This window comes from Symphalangus syndactylus, chromosome 14 (assembly GCF_028878055.3).
Source record: "Symphalangus syndactylus isolate Jambi chromosome 14, NHGRI_mSymSyn1-v2.1_pri, whole genome shotgun sequence".
In the NCBI taxonomy this organism is placed as follows: Eukaryota; Metazoa; Chordata; class Mammalia; order Primates; family Hylobatidae; genus Symphalangus; species Symphalangus syndactylus.
This window is the reverse complement of record NC_072436.2, coordinates 65,372,303-65,387,549: the sequence shown is the minus strand read 5'-3', so window position 1 is coordinate 65,387,549 and position 15,247 is coordinate 65,372,303. Positions and strand designations below refer to the sequence as shown.

Below are 15,247 nucleotides of genomic sequence, written 5' to 3'. Positions count from 1 at the left end.
TGTGAAGAGTAAATAAAGCAGACACATATTTATATTTCTAATTTTACAGAGATTTAACAATGAATAAAAATTACTCCAGGCAAAATGAGTTTTGGGTTTCATCAAATGTAAAATGTTTTGAAAACTAATCCAAAATATTCACACACACACACACACACACACACACAATCACACCAGCAGGAAATACTATTCTTATGATCAAGATTGGAAACATCTTATTTTCTATCTCTTCCCTGCAAGCTCATTATGACTAGGTTACATCATAAAAGGGCACTAATGAACATGTGAATTGCCTTTGCATATCCACTCTGGCAGCTGCCTCGGTCCATTTCTGTCAGGTGGGGGACAGCACAGGTGGCATCAGTGGAGTCATTCTTGAATGACTGCTCTTTTTAACTGTTTTCTTCAATTTCCTGTTACCATTCGTATTTCCTTTATGCTAAACCTCCTGCAGGCAGCTGCCTCCCTCTAGCTTTTTATTCTTTCCAGTGTTCTTGGCAGCATGGCTGACGGGCTGGGGAGGCTGTAACCAAGGGGCCTTCCTTCATGGTATGATCCAGCCTCAGAACGGGGCGGAGGCAGAATGGACGGGGTAGCAGGAAGAACAAACAGGGGTCTGAGACGAGTTTATACTTTGGGAGCCCCTACTACTGGTCAGTAACATGACAGGTTTTCTTTTCTTTTTTTCAGACAGGGTCTCCCTCTGTCACCCAGGCTGGAGTGGAGTGGTGCTATCACAGCTCACTGCAGACTTAAACTCCTGGGCTCAAGCAATCCTCCTGCCTCAGCGCTGGGTTTCTTTTTTTTTTGACATAAAGTGAAAAGAAGGTAATGACAGCGGCAGATACAAGATATATATATAATCTGGGTAGATTCTAGTTTTAAGTCACATGACTGCTGATATGATGGAGACTCCCAGCCCTGCTAATTTACTATCTGGGCAAGGTCTAGGCTGAGGCTGGGTTTTCCCTGCCAGCTTCTTTCTTTCTCTGTCCCCATCTCCCCAAAAGGCTTGAGGCTGGGAAGGGAGTGTTGTGGTGCCAGAATCTTCGAAAGGTTTAGCAAAATATTTTGAGAATGCAGTAGGAGTTGGTAATTTTAAAGAGGGTTTCTATTTAGTGTGAAAAATACAACAATAAAGCTTTTGAGGAAAACATAGGACAGTATCTTCATGATCTTGGAATAAACAATGTCTTACACAGAATACAAGAAGCATTAACCGTTAGAGAAAAGATTGATGAATTAGACTTAAGAACTTTGTTCATCAAAAGATGAATATTTAAAGCACACTGGATGAAGGTATTTGCCACACAATTATTTGACAAGAGACTTATATCAAGAATACAGAAAGAACTCTTAAAAGCAATAAGGAAGATAATGACAATCTGATTTTTTTTTTTTTTTTTTGAGACGGAGTCTCGCTCTGTCGCCCAGGCTGGAGTGCAGTGGCGCAATCTCGGCTCACTGCAAGGTCCGCCTCCCGGGTTCACGCCATTCTCCTGCCTCAGCCTCTCCGAGTAGCTGGGACTACAGGCGCCTGCCACCACACCCAGCTAATTTTTTGTATTTTTAGTAGAGACAGGGTTTCACAGTGGTCTTTTTTTTTTTTTTTTTTTGAGACAGAGTCTCTCTCTGTCGCTCTGGCTGGAGTGCAGTGGCACAATCTCGGCTCACTGCAACCTCCACCTCCCAGGTTCAAGAGATTCTCCTGCCTCAGCCTCCCAAGTAGGTGGGATCACAGGTGCCCACCATTACGCCTGGCTAATTTTTGTATTTTTAGTAGAGACAAGGGTTCACCATGTTGGCCAGCCTAGTCTCGAACTCCTGACCTCAGGCTATCTGCCAACCTCGGCTTCCCAAAGTGCTGGGATTATAGGCATGAACCACTGCTTCCAGCCGACCATCTGATTTTATAAACAGGCAAAAGTTCATGTTCTGATTACAGGGCCAATAAATCTCACCCCCCAAACAAGGATTATGGTTTCCAGCTTCATCCATGTCCCTGCAAAGGACATGAACTCATCCTTTTTTATGGCTGCATAGTATTCCATGGTGTATATGTACCACATTTTCGTTATCCAGTCTATCACTGATGGACATTTGGGTTGGTTCTATGTCTTTGCTATTGTAAATAGTGCTGTAATAAACATACGGGTACATGTGTCTCTATAGTAGAATGATTTATATTCCTTTGGGTATATATCCAGTAATGAGATTGCTGGGTCAAATGGTGTTTCTGGTTCTAGATCCTTGAGGAATCGCCACACTGTCTTCCACAATGGTTGAACTAATTTACATTCCCACCAACAGTGTAAAAGCATTCCTATTTCTCCACAGCCTCATCAGCATCTATTGTTTCTTGACTTTTTAAGAATTGTCATTGTCACTGGTGTGAGATGTTATCTCACTGTGGTTTTGATGTGCATTTCTCTAATTATCAGTGATGTTCAGCTTTTTCTCATATGGTTTTTGGACACATAAATGTCTTCTTTTGAGAGGTGTCTGTTCATATCCTTTGCCCAGTTTTTGATGGGGTTGTTTTGTCTTGTAAATTTGTTTAAGTTCCTTGTAGAGTCTGGAAATTAGACCTTTCTCAGATGAATGGATTGCAAAAATTTTCTCCCATTCTGTAGGTTGCCTGTTCACTCTGACGGTAGTTTCTTTTGCTGTACAGAAGCTCTTTAGTTTAAGTGGATCCCATTTGTCAATTTTGGCTTTTGTGGAAATTGCTTTTGGTGTTTTAGTCATGAAGTCTTTGCCCATGCCTATGTCCTGAATGGTATTGCCTAGGTTTTCTTCTAGGGTTTTTGTGCTTTGGGGTTTTACATTTAAGTCTTTAATCCATCTTGAGTTAATTTTTTTATAAGGTGTAAGGAAGGGGTCCAGTTTCAGTTTTCTGCATGTGGCTAGCCAGTTTTCCCAGCACCATTTATTAAAGAGGGAATCCTTTCCCCATTGCTGGTTTTTGCCAGGTTTGTTGAAGATCAGATTGTTATAGATGTGTCTTGTTGTTTTTGAGGTCTCTGTTCTGTTCCATTGGTCTATATCTCTGTTTTGGTACCAGTATCATGCCGTTTTGGCTACTGTAGGCTGGTAGTATAGTTTGAATTCAGGTAGCATGATGCCTCCCGGCTTTGTTCTTTTTGCTTAGGATTGTCTTGGCTATACAGGCTCTTTTTTGGTTCCATATGAAATTTAAAGTAGTTGTTTTCTTTGGATTTATGTCCAATGTATGACCAGTTTCACGATATTGATTCTTACTATGGGGATGGAATGTTTTTCCATTTGTTTGTGTCCTCTCTTATTTCCTCGAGCAGTGGTTTGTAGTTCTCATTGAGGAGGTCCTTCAAGTCCCTTGTAAGTTGTATTCCTGGGTATTTTATTCTCTTTGTAGCAATTGTGAATGGGAGTTCATTCATGATTTGGCTCTCCGCTCGTCTATTGTTGGTGTATAGGAATGCCTGTGATTGCTGCACATTGATGTTGTATCCTGAGACACTGCTGAAGTTGCTTATCAGCTTAAGGAGTTTTGGGGCTGAGATGATGGGGTTTTCTAAATACAGAATCATGTCATCTGCAAACAGAGACAATCCGATTTCCTCCCTTCCTATTTGAATACCCTTTATTTATTTCTTTTGCCTGATTGCCCTGGCCAGAACTTCCAATACTACGTTGAATAGGAGTAGTGAGAGAGGGCATCCTTGCCAGACTTATCTTTAAAGAAAGTATTTACAAAACACATATCTGAAGAAGAACTTGCATGCAAAATATACCAAGAACTTGGGAAATTCAAAAGTAAGAAAATAAACTACATTGAACAAATGGACAAATATATGTAGCCATACCTCCCAATAGTAGATATTCTGATGGAAAATAAGCATATAAAGACATGGTGAGCACTAGGGAATTAGGAGAAAAAAGTAATGCACTGTACACTAAGGAAAGCAAAGTAAAACAGCAATGAGGTAGATAGCCTATACATCGATTAGGACAGTTACATAAACAACAAACAAGCAAAAGCCAGCACTACCAATCCTTGGCGAGAATACAGAACAGGAACTCTCCTTCATTACTGGGGAGACTGCGTAATGGCATAGCCACTTCACAAGATAGCATGGCATGTTATTGCAAAGGAAACTGCAGCATCACATAGTATGCAGCAACCGTGCCCCTACACATCTACCCAACTGGTGTGAAAACACATCCACATACAAACCAACAAGAGAATACACACAGCAGCTTTATTCACAATGACGAAAACCTGGAAGGAATCAAATCGTCCTTCAGTGAACACATAACCAAACTGTGTCGCTTGTAACCTGAGGCAGGAACAGGTGATGGAGACACATGAGACCTTTAGGGTGCAGCAGAGGAAATGGGGACAGACACATGAGAAGGCAGCACTGCAGCCACAAGGATTTCAGATACAAAAGGAAGACACTGACCACAGGCACATGGTATGGCAGCACTTGAGGACAGATATGTCTGCAGGCACAGGGCAGCTGGGGAATGAAGACACGTGAGGATGGATATGGACCTCTAGGTGAGGAGCGAAGACCCAGGTATCCTGACATGGGCCATATGGACAAGGAATGGATACACGTGAGGGAAGACATGGGCTACGTGCAGAGGGACCAAAGACAAATGAAGACTGGCATGGGAGGTAGGCGCAGGGGAAGGAGACAATCTACGCAAGATCTGTACTGCAGGCTGAGAGGATGGCAAAACCTGACAACACACAAGGGCAGACATGGAGAGAACCTGCAGAATTCAGGCACTGGGATGGAGATGCACAAAGCATGGCATGTTTGCAGGGACATAGGGGTGAAGACATTGGGAGACAGACAGTGCTGCAGGCACAGGGGTTGGAAACAGCTGAGTGCATACAGGAGATGCTTAGATCAGAGCTTAGTGGAAATGTACACCCTAAGTGAGGATGTCAGAACAGAGAGAGACTGAAAATCAATCATCTCAGCTCCTTCTCAGGGATCAAAGCTAAGGAACAATCAAACTGGAAGTATACCGAATAAAGGCAATAAAAAACATAACAGCAGACCTCAATAAATACGTAAAAAATAAAGCACAACAGAAACAAATCAACAAATAACATCAATAAACCATTAGTCAATGTGATTAAGAAAAAGAGAAGTTAACACAAACCATCAATATCAGAAATCAACACAGACACATTCTTCACTGCGCCTGTGGACCTTAACAAGAACTTAAGAGGACTTTGTGAAATATGTGGGTCTAAAAATTCAACAGAGAACAAAATGCACCACATTTAAAAACCAACTTACCCAAATTGACCCAAACATAACATGAAATAGAAAAACTCCTAGTCTACTGAACAAATTGAATACATTCTTGGAAAAAAAAAATCAAACCAACCAACAGAAATGTTCCACAAGTAAAACTCACAGCTCGTAATTATGGAATAGTCCATACAAAGAAAAACACTAAAATGAAAATAAAGATAATATTTTTAAAATTTTTTGTGTAGCTGGCATTACATTGAGGACACAATTGGACCAGGACACATTATGGAACACAAATGAATAAAATTATGTCACCTCTTTCATAAACAGTATGTATCTCCTTTTTAATAAACGGAGCTGGGGCCGGGCGCAGTGGCTCACGCCTGTAATCCCAGCACTTTTGGAGGCCGAGGTGGGCGGATCACGAGGTCAGGAGATGGAGATCATCCTGGCTAACAAATGAAACCTTGTCTCTACTAAAAATACAAAAAAAAAAAAAAAAAAACTACCCGGGCGTGGTGATGGGCGCCTGCAGTCCCAGCTACTTGGGAGGCTGAGGCAGGAAAATGGCGTGAACCTGGGAGGCAGAGCTTGCAGTGAGCCAAGATCACACCACTGCACTCCAGCCTGGGCAACAGAGCGAGAGTCCATCTCAAAAAAATAAATAAATAAATAAACAGAGCTACAAATATTCTAAGCAAAATATTACATGAATGAAGCCACTTATGAAAACACAGCAGATCAATACTAAATGGAATATACACCAAAATCCAAGGTCCTTACCATTCAAAATAAATCATGTAAGTCATCCCATTAGCAGAAAAATACAGGAGAAAATAGTAAGATCAATCAGCTGAAAAGTTTTTTAAAGCATTTAATAAAATTTAAAATTGAACCACAAACACACAAAAAAAAACTTGAGTAAAATGTAAAAAGAGGATGGGCCAGGTGCAGTGGCTCACACCTGTAATCCCAGCACCTTGGGAGGCCGAGGTGGGCGGATCACCTGAGGTCAGGAGTTCAAGACCAGCCTAACCAACATGGAGAAACCCTGTCTCTACTACAAATACAAAAGTAGCTGGGCGTTGTGGCACATGCCTGTAATCCCAGCTACTCGGCAGGCTGAGGCAGGAGAATCGCTTGAACCCGGGAGGCAGAGGCTACAGTGAGCTGAGATCGAGCCATTGCACTCCAGCCTGGGGGACAAGAGCGAGACTCCATCTCAAAAAAAAAAAAAAAAAAAAAAAAAAGCAACTTCCTTAATTTGATGAAATCTGATAAAGTCTAATACCAGCCAATAACAAATAACATAATCAACAGAGAATTATGGGAAGCTTTTTCCCCCAGTGCAGGACCAGATGAGGATGCCTGCTATCACTCTTTAATCAGCATTGTAGTGGAGAAACAATACAGTAAGAAATAAAAAGCCATTATGATTAATTTTTAAACCAAAAAAATTGTCATTATGTGTATATGACACTATTACATGCCTAGACAATCCCTGAAAACCCCAAACTGTTACAATTAATAACTTACTGGATACATTATTGTTATCAACCAGATTACTATATACTAGTATGAAACCAACAGAAAATAATGATCAGACTAGAGAACAAGTATCTATGACAAAACGAGCCAATAAAGGATCAATTTGCAAATTTAAGATAAATCCTTCAAATCAATATAAAAAAAGGGACCCTACAAAAACACGCACAAAATGAGCAAAGCATATGAAGACAAGTAAGGCACAGAAGCCAATAAACATTTGCTAAACTCTACCTCACATGAAACCCACCACTGCAAGTTCCAGGTGAGAGGATCCCTGCAGAAACACTGCAGGGCAGGATCCCAGGAGGCAGGACCACCGGGGAAGTGATGGAGCCCCTGCAGTGGGGAGGGTCTCAGGCCCAAGAGGGCCAGGTGGCTCCAGACCTCCTGCTCCAGCTTCCCCTTACTCCCCACACCAGGCACAGCCCCACATGAGTGCCCCGATGCAGGGAGGATTCTGACTGGCCATGTCTTCTCTGCCACTGTGCAGCCTGCTGAATGGCAGCCTCCTTGCCCATTACATCATTCCAGCCTTCCCTTTCATGGGTCACCTTCTCCCTCCCAACACAATGCCAGAATCCACCCCAGGAGGATAGGGACCGGGAACCAAACTGTGGCACCATGAGTGGAGACCCTGGAGGCAGACATGGGTGTAGGCACAGAGTGGAAACATGCTAGGCCTGGCCGATGGGTGACAATCACAGAGGATGGGGACATTCAAGGGCAGACACGGGCTGCAGGCACAGCAGAGAAGACCTGGGCTACAGTCACGGGGGATCCAGACAAAAAGGGAGCTCGCTGGCTACAGCTGCATGGCAGAGAGGCACACCAGGGACAGACATGGGTACAGGTACAGGATAGAGGAGTAGGTGAAGGTTGGTGTGGGCAGGGGGCACAGAGATAAAGACACCCGAAGGTAGACGTGGCTGTAGGCTGAAGGGTGGAGTCACAAGAGTCCTAATGTGGGCTGCATGGACAAGGGCTGGAGACACAGGAAGACAGGCATGGAAAGCAGGCACACTCAATGACAGGCCTCTGCTGCAGTAACAACAGACGGAGACACTCAACGAAAGAGACTGGCTGCAGGTACAAACACTAGGGATAGGAGTTTTGGGCACAGTCTCCCGGGAGAAATGATCCAGAAAAAGGACAGAAATGGGCTGAAGGCACAGGGGAAGGAGACACACGAGTGCAGACACGGCCCAAAAAGCATGGATGAAAACACTGACTGTGGACATGGATTAGTGGGACAGAGAATGTAGCAAACATAAGCTGGCATGGGCAGAAGCTCAGGGGACAGGTGGACAAAAACATCAGAACGGGCTGCAGACACAGGGATTGAGGCACTGGAGGACTGCTACTGCCTGAAGGCTAAGGAGATGGCAACATTCAAGGCAAGCAATGTCCTGCAAGCACACAGGATAGAGACTCACATGGCTGGCACGGGCTGCAGGAGCAAGAAATGGAGACTTCTGACAGGCGGCATAAAGTGCAGGCAGAGGACAGACCAGGTGACAATACACAAGGGCAGACGTGGGCTTCCGTCATTACGGGATGGTGATACTGGCGAGAAGATACAGGCTTCAGGCACAAGGATGGAGACACACAAGGCCTGGCATGGCTGTAGGCAATACAGGGTGGAAACACTGGGAGGTCAACGCGGCTGCAGACACAGGAAACACCTGATGGAAAATGTGGGCTGTCAGATAAACCCCTGCTCAGAGAGAAATTTACAATTTACCTTGCGTGGCAGGCAAGCCCAGCATCCCAGGGTTTCTAGACAGGTTCTGTATTTTCCAGCGTTAGTTTTCCCTCCAGGGTCAAATGATAAGTTCTTCTAAGGTGAGAGACTATGTCATCACCTCCCTCTTCACCCCCAGCCTCCGAGAGCTGTGCACATGGCAGGGGCATGATCTATGGAGTTGGCTGAGCAGTTTGGCGCATTGGTCAGCAACTTCCTGCAGCTTCTCAGCCCACGCAGATCCTCAGGTCTGCAGAGCTGGACTTATGTATAATCTCGCCCTGACACCTCCTGGTATGGGGAACTTGGCGGGGGGCAGTGAGCCAATGAGAAAGGGGTGTGTGTGCACGCACACACGGTTGGGGCAGAGTGAAGAGTTCTCAGAGACTCCACTGCGAGAATCGGTGTGAATCCTGGCTTGGGAGTTAGAGCTGGCTCGAGTCTCTGCTCTGTCACTTTTGTGCTGCTTAACCTGGATAAGGCTTTTGCCCTCTCCGGTTGGGGTATTGATAGCCTTTGGTGACCTTGAAGACCATTTTCAGTTCTGAGGGTGATGGGTCTGTGGTTGGACTGGAACTCCAGGCCCACCCTGACACCTGAACACTGAGGTTTTTGTCCAAGATTCCGGGGTCCCCTTTGCCCCTCTTTGGGGTGGGGGTGGGTGTGGGGAAAAGAAAGAGAGATCAGACTATTACTGTGTCTATATAGAAAGAAGTAGACATAAGAGACTCCATTTTGTTCTGTACTAAGAAAAATTCTTCTGACTTGAGATGCTGTTAATCTGTAACCCTACCCCTAACCCTGTGCTTGCAGAAACATGCGCTGTGTCAACACAAGGTTTAATGGCTTTAGGGCTATGCAGGATGTGCTTTGTTAAACAAATGCTCGAAGGCAGCATGCTTGTTAAAAGTCATCACCACTCCGTAATTTCAAGTACCCAGGGACACAAAACACTGCAGAAGGCCGCAGGGACCTCTGCCTAGGAAAGCCAGGTTTCTCCCCATGTGATAGTCTGAAATATGGCCTCGTGGGAAGGGAAAGAACTGACTGTCCCCCAGCCCGACACCTGTAAAGGGTCTGTGCTGAGGAGGATTAGTAAAAGAGGAAGGCCTCTTTGCAGTTGAGATAAGAGGAAGGCATCTGTCTCCTGCTCGTCCCTGGGGAATGGAATGTCTGGGTGTAAAACCAAACTGTATATTCCATCTACTGAGATAGGAGAAAACCGCCTTAGGGTGAGAGGTGAGACATGCTGGTGGTAATACTGCTCTTTAATGCACCGAGATGTTTATGTATGTGCACATCAAAGCACAGCACCTTTTCCTTAACCTTGTTTATGACACAGAGACATTTGTTCACATATTTTCCTGCTGACCCTCTCCCCACTATTACCCTATTGTTCTGCCACATCCCCCTCTCAGAGATGGTAGAGATAATGATCAATAAATACTGAGGGAACTCAGAGACTGGGGCTGGCGCGGGTCCTCCGTATGCTGAGCACAGGTCCCCTGGGCCCATTTTTCTTTCCCTATACTTTGTCTCTGTGTCTCTTTCTTTTCTCAGTCTCTCATCCCACCCAATGAGAAACACCCACAGGTGTGGAGGGGCAGGCCACCCCTTCAGGTGGGGAGTGTCGCATTCCCTCTCCCAGGTTTGGCTCTGAAGGCATGTGCATCCATTCTGCTCTTACCTCTGGGATGAGTGACCAGGGGAGATGTAGCAGTGACAAAACCCTGGTTCTGCTGAGACAAGGAATCGCCTGACCCAGAGGAGCCCAGGCAGAGGCAGGCTGTCTCTGGGCTCCTCACCTCAACAGAAGCACTGCAGAGCAAGGCCAGTGGCCAGCACTGAGGGACACCCCACAGCACCCTGAGGAGGCCCCGTCTTGGTGCCCAGACCCCTCCTCCTCCCTCCAGTCCTTGGTGCTGGACCATCCTCTCAGGCCAAGGCCACGCCTACCCCAGGCAGTCCTCATGCCAGTGATCGTGGGGAGGTGGGTGAGAGTTGGGTGTACTGGCCCTGCCTGCAGGCATGGTGGGAGCCTGGAGAGGGCCGAGGTCTGGGTTCTAGTTGCAGCTCTGCAGCTTAAAGCAGAGTGACTTTGAGTGAATCTCCACCTGTCTCTGGTTACCCATCTGTCCCCTCTGATCAAGAAAATGATATAAATTTGAGATGCACAGAGAGAGGGTTCAGGATGATGGAACAGGCTTAGGCAAGGAGAACAGGCAGGCAGGCTCACATCTCAGCTTCCAGTGACTGGTGTCTTGGGAAGCCCGCTTACCCTCCCTGAATCCCAGCTCCCTCACCTGAGGACTGGTGGCAGGAATAATGCCCCCATCATCCCCGCTCACAGAACCGTACGGCACACACCAGGCTCTCCATGCATGCCTGAGTGGGCCCATGACCAGTGCTCTCCCCCAGCTCAGCTGGATGAATGGAGCTGCCAGGCCCAGCCTGGGATCTGTGCACACAGGAGAGAGAACTGCTGGGAATGGATCCCCAGCCAGTCCTGTTTCTACAGGGTAGGGGGGGCCTTTGAGGCCCACGGCGGGTTCAAGGGTCACACCTGGCTATAGTGGCAGGATGGGGCTCCCTCCCACCAGCCTGCAGGTGGGGTGCCTGTGATTAGGAGAGGGCGGTAGACAAGTGGAGGAGCTAGGTGTGCGGCTGTGGTGTTCCTCAGCTGGGAGTGTGGGGGGGCGCAGGGCCCCGTGTAGTGGTGTGGGAGGGTGCCAGTGTGTAGAGGTGAGTGTGAGGAGCAGGTGGCTGGAAAGGGAGGATAGGGAGGATGAGGGGCAGGGCTGGCCCTTGGGGAAGGGCTGGTGGGGTCCTTCATGCATGTTTCTTTGTGGCTAGTGGTGTGTCATCTCCTTTTACAGATGAGAAAACTGAGGACCAAGGGCCTATAGGACCAGCCTGTGCTGTACAGCTGGTAAGGGCAGAGCAGGGACTCAGTGCCGCTTGTCTGGCTCCATGGCCAGTGCTGTTTGTATGGTGCACACACTTCTGGAGATCCCAGGGGCCCAAGGTAGCCTCCAGAACTGGAATTAGATCCAAGAGGGGAAAGAGAGTCATAGGATTTTTAGAACTAGAAGGGACTCTGCAGTCACCCAGTCCAGCCTGGTCACCACTGAGGGCAGGCCCAGAGGTGGGAGGTGGGGATCCTCAGCCCACACAGCAAGCAAAGTGAAGACACGAACTCTGCCCCTGCCCAGAGTGGGACATGTAGGATCCCCAAAACTGCTCCCCAAGACAGCCCAGGATGGCATCACTGAGGTCTCTTTCAGCCAAGGCTGTCACTGTGGGGCAGGGAGTTCTTCTGAAGGGCTGACTCACTGCCTGGGGATGCAGTTGCCACAAAGCCACCTGTGCCAAGGCCCCAGTGGCCCCAAGGGCTCCAGGAATGGGAGCCTGATTCCCAGCCACCTAGCCTGAGTCACCACCGACTCACATTTGTGTGTTTTTCTCTCAGCCCCACACTCTCAAAGCTGGGTGGGAACTCCGAGCCGGCATACAGCGGAGTTGATCCTGGGCTGAATAATCCAGAGTGAGGAGTTGGACGGGACTGGGAGTGATGAAATCCAGAGGGGAACCTGGAGTCAGCAGTTAGGAGGGTCCCGCCTTCCCCAGGTGCATATAAAGGTCTCTGGGGTTGGAGGCAGCCACAGCACGCTCTCAGCCTTCCGGAGCACCTTCCCTTCTTTCAGCCAACTGCTCGCTCGCTCACCTCCCTCCTCGGTACCATGAGCACCTGCAGCCGCCAGTTCACCTCCTCCAGCTCCATGAAGGGCTCCTGTGGCATCGGGGGCGGCTCCAGCTGCATCTCCTCCGTCCTGGCCAGAGGGTCCTGCCACGCCCCCAGCACCTACGGGGAGGCCTGTCTGTCTCCTCCTCTTGCTTCTCCTCTGGGGGAGCCTGTGGGCTGGGAGGTGGCTATGGCGGTGGCTTCGGCTGCAGCAGCAGCTTTGGTAGTGGCTTCGGGGGAGGATATGGTGGTGGCCTTGGTGCTGGCTTCAGTGGTGGCTTTGCTGGTGGTGATGGGCTTCTGGTGGGCAGTGAGAAGGTGACCATGCAGAACCTCAACGACCGCCTGGCCTCCTACCTGGACGAGGTGCGTGCTCTGGAGGAGGCCAACGCTGACGTGGAAGTGAAGATCCGTGACTGGTACCAGAGGCAGCAGCCCAGTGAGATCAAAGACTACAGTCCCTACTTCAAGACCGTCGAGGACCTGAGGAACACGGTGGGTGACTTTGGTGTATGGAGCACTGAGAGAGGCTGGGGCTATAGTGGCCCTTGGGATACCTCTTTTTAGCAATTACACTTTACAAACAGGGAGACTGGGCACCCTTGGGGAGTGGCCAGGGTCACCCAGGGAAGTGGTGGCAGAGGGTCCCTTTTCAGCATCTCTGTGCCCGGACTGGGGCTGTTACCCTGAATCTCTTATTTCCTGCAAGGGTTCAGCTGCATGTTCCGCTTCCCTGCCTTGGGTCCAGGAAGGGGGTGATTGGGATGGAGTGCATCCCTACATACCCTGAGCTGGTGGAGAAGGCACGCCAGCCCTGCCAGTCAGAGGACTTCCAGATTTGGGAGGTTCCTTTTGCCTCTTTCTGCCTTTCACGCTCAAGTAGTAAGGTCCATGGCTGACCAGGGCTCCTGTCCTCCATCCCCACTCCAGATCATTGCGGCCACCATTGAGAATGCGCAGCCCATTTTGCAGATTGACAATGCCAGGCTGGCAGCTGATGACTTCAGGACCAAGTGAGCAGCCATCATGGTGGGCTGGGGGCAGAGGGCAAGGGACAAAGAGTGGGGCTGTCCACCCAGCAGGGCCAGCAGACCCCGAGCCTCAGAATCCTCAGGGCTGCAGCCTGAAGACCTGACCTCTGTCCTGCCAGGTACGAGCACGAACTGGCCCTGCAGCAGACTGTGGAGGCTGATGTCAATGGCCTGTGTCGGGTGTTGGACGAGCTGACCCTGGCCAGGACTGACATGGAGATGCAGATTGAAGCCCTGAAGGAGGAGCTGGCCTACCTGAGGAAGAACCATGAGGAGGTGCGGTTGCTGCTGGCTTCCGGGATGGGAGGCTGGTTTGGTGAGGTTGCCAGATGCACCCAGGGCCAGGAGAGGAGTCTGCTGGGCTGACCGCCTCCTGCCATCCCTTCCCAGGAGATGCTTGCTCTGCAAGGTCAGACCGGTGGAGAAGTGAACGTGGAGATGGATGCCGCACCTGGCGTGGACCTGAGCTGCATCCTGAATGAGATGCGCTACCAGTACCAGCAGATGGCGAAGAAGAACCACAGAGACGCTGAGGCCTGGTTCCTGAGCAAGGTGGGGCTCGGGCCCTCAGTGAGCCTGCAGCACTTCCCAGCCGGGGGCTTTGGGAGAGCCTCACCTTTCGCTCTGCTTTCCTGTCTCAGACCGAGGAGCTGAACAAAGAAGTGGCCTCCAACAGCAAACTGGTACAGAGCAGCTGCAGTGAGGTGACAGAGCTCCAGAGGGTGTTCCAGGGCCTGGAGATTGAGCTGCAGTCCCAGCTCAGCATAGTATGAAGGACCTGGCACAGCAGCAGCCCCCGTCACCAGTAATGGCCAACAAGGATGGGACCAGAGGACTCATGGGACCCATTATATAGATAGAGAAACTAGCCCTAGAATAGTGGGCTAGCATTTCTCCATATTGTCTGGCCCATCAGTACCCCAACTGGGATCAAAATCCAGGCACCTCTCAAAAAACATGCCCAGAGACCTGGAGGAACAGGAGTGACCACCTCCATTGACTCTTTTTCTCTCTCTCACTTGCAGAAAGCATCCCTGGAGAACAGCCTGGAGGAGACCAAAGGCCACTACTGCATGCAGCTGTCCCAGATCCAGGGACTGATTGGCAGCGTGGAGGAGCAGCTGGCCCAGCTACGCTGTGAGATGGAGCAGCAGAGCCAGGAGTACCAGATCTTGCTGGACATGAAGACACAGCTGGAGCAGGAGATCGCCACCTGCCGCCGCCTGCTGGGGTGCGAGGACGCCCAGTGAGTCCCAGGCCCCTCAGTTCTGCCTCCCAGACCCTTTAGCCCCCCTGCTGCTCTCAGCACAATTGACTGCCCTACCTTTTGTCACCCACAGCCTTTCCTCCCCACACGCATCTGGCCAATCCTATTCTTCCCGAGAGGGTAAGGCTCCTGAGGCTCCCCGGCACTGCAGCCCCTCTGCCTGTTTCCATGGAGTCTGGGGCCAGGCACTTCTCCTCAGAGCTCCCAGCCCTCCCTTCTCCCTGCCCTGGAATCGGCTTAGCTCTCAGACTCCTTCTCACCTCCACTTCTCTCTCCCACAGTCTTCACCTCCTCTTCGTCCTCTTCAAGCCGTCAGACCTGGCCCATCCTCAAGGAGCAGGGCTCATCCAGCTTCAGCCGGGGCCAGTGCTCCTAGAACTGAGCTGCCTCTACCACAGCCTCCTGCCCACCAGCTGGCCTTACCTCCTGAAGGCCTGGGTCAGGACCCTGCTCTGCTGGCGCAGTTCCCAGCTGTCTCCCCTGCTCCTCTGCTGGTGGTGGGCTAATAAAGCTGACTTTCTGGTTGATGCAAACCTGTGTGATCTCTGTTCTTAAACTGATGGGAGGGGAGTTGCAGGTGCTTTCCAGAAACCTCCTGGAGGCTCACAGCCTGAGAGATGTGGGAAATGGGACAAATCTCAGAAGATCTTGAAGGCTTTT

General features: G+C 49.3%; 1 protein-coding gene across 1 annotated transcript; it reads left to right on the top strand.

Moving 5' to 3' along the window:
• Window positions 1–12,287: 12,287 nt before the first annotated feature.
• LOC129461665 (keratin, type I cytoskeletal 16-like) lies at window positions 12,288–14,994 on the top strand. Its single transcript, XM_055240912.2, is given in 9 exon segments — window positions 12,288–12,411; window positions 12,414–12,784; window positions 13,220–13,302; window positions 13,440–13,596; window positions 13,711–13,872; window positions 13,962–14,087; window positions 14,346–14,566; window positions 14,661–14,707; window positions 14,869–14,994. Coding segments are annotated over 9 exon segments (1,386 nt in total). The 3' UTR covers window positions 14,964–14,994.
• The last annotated feature ends 253 nt before the right edge of the window (window positions 14,995–15,247 follow it).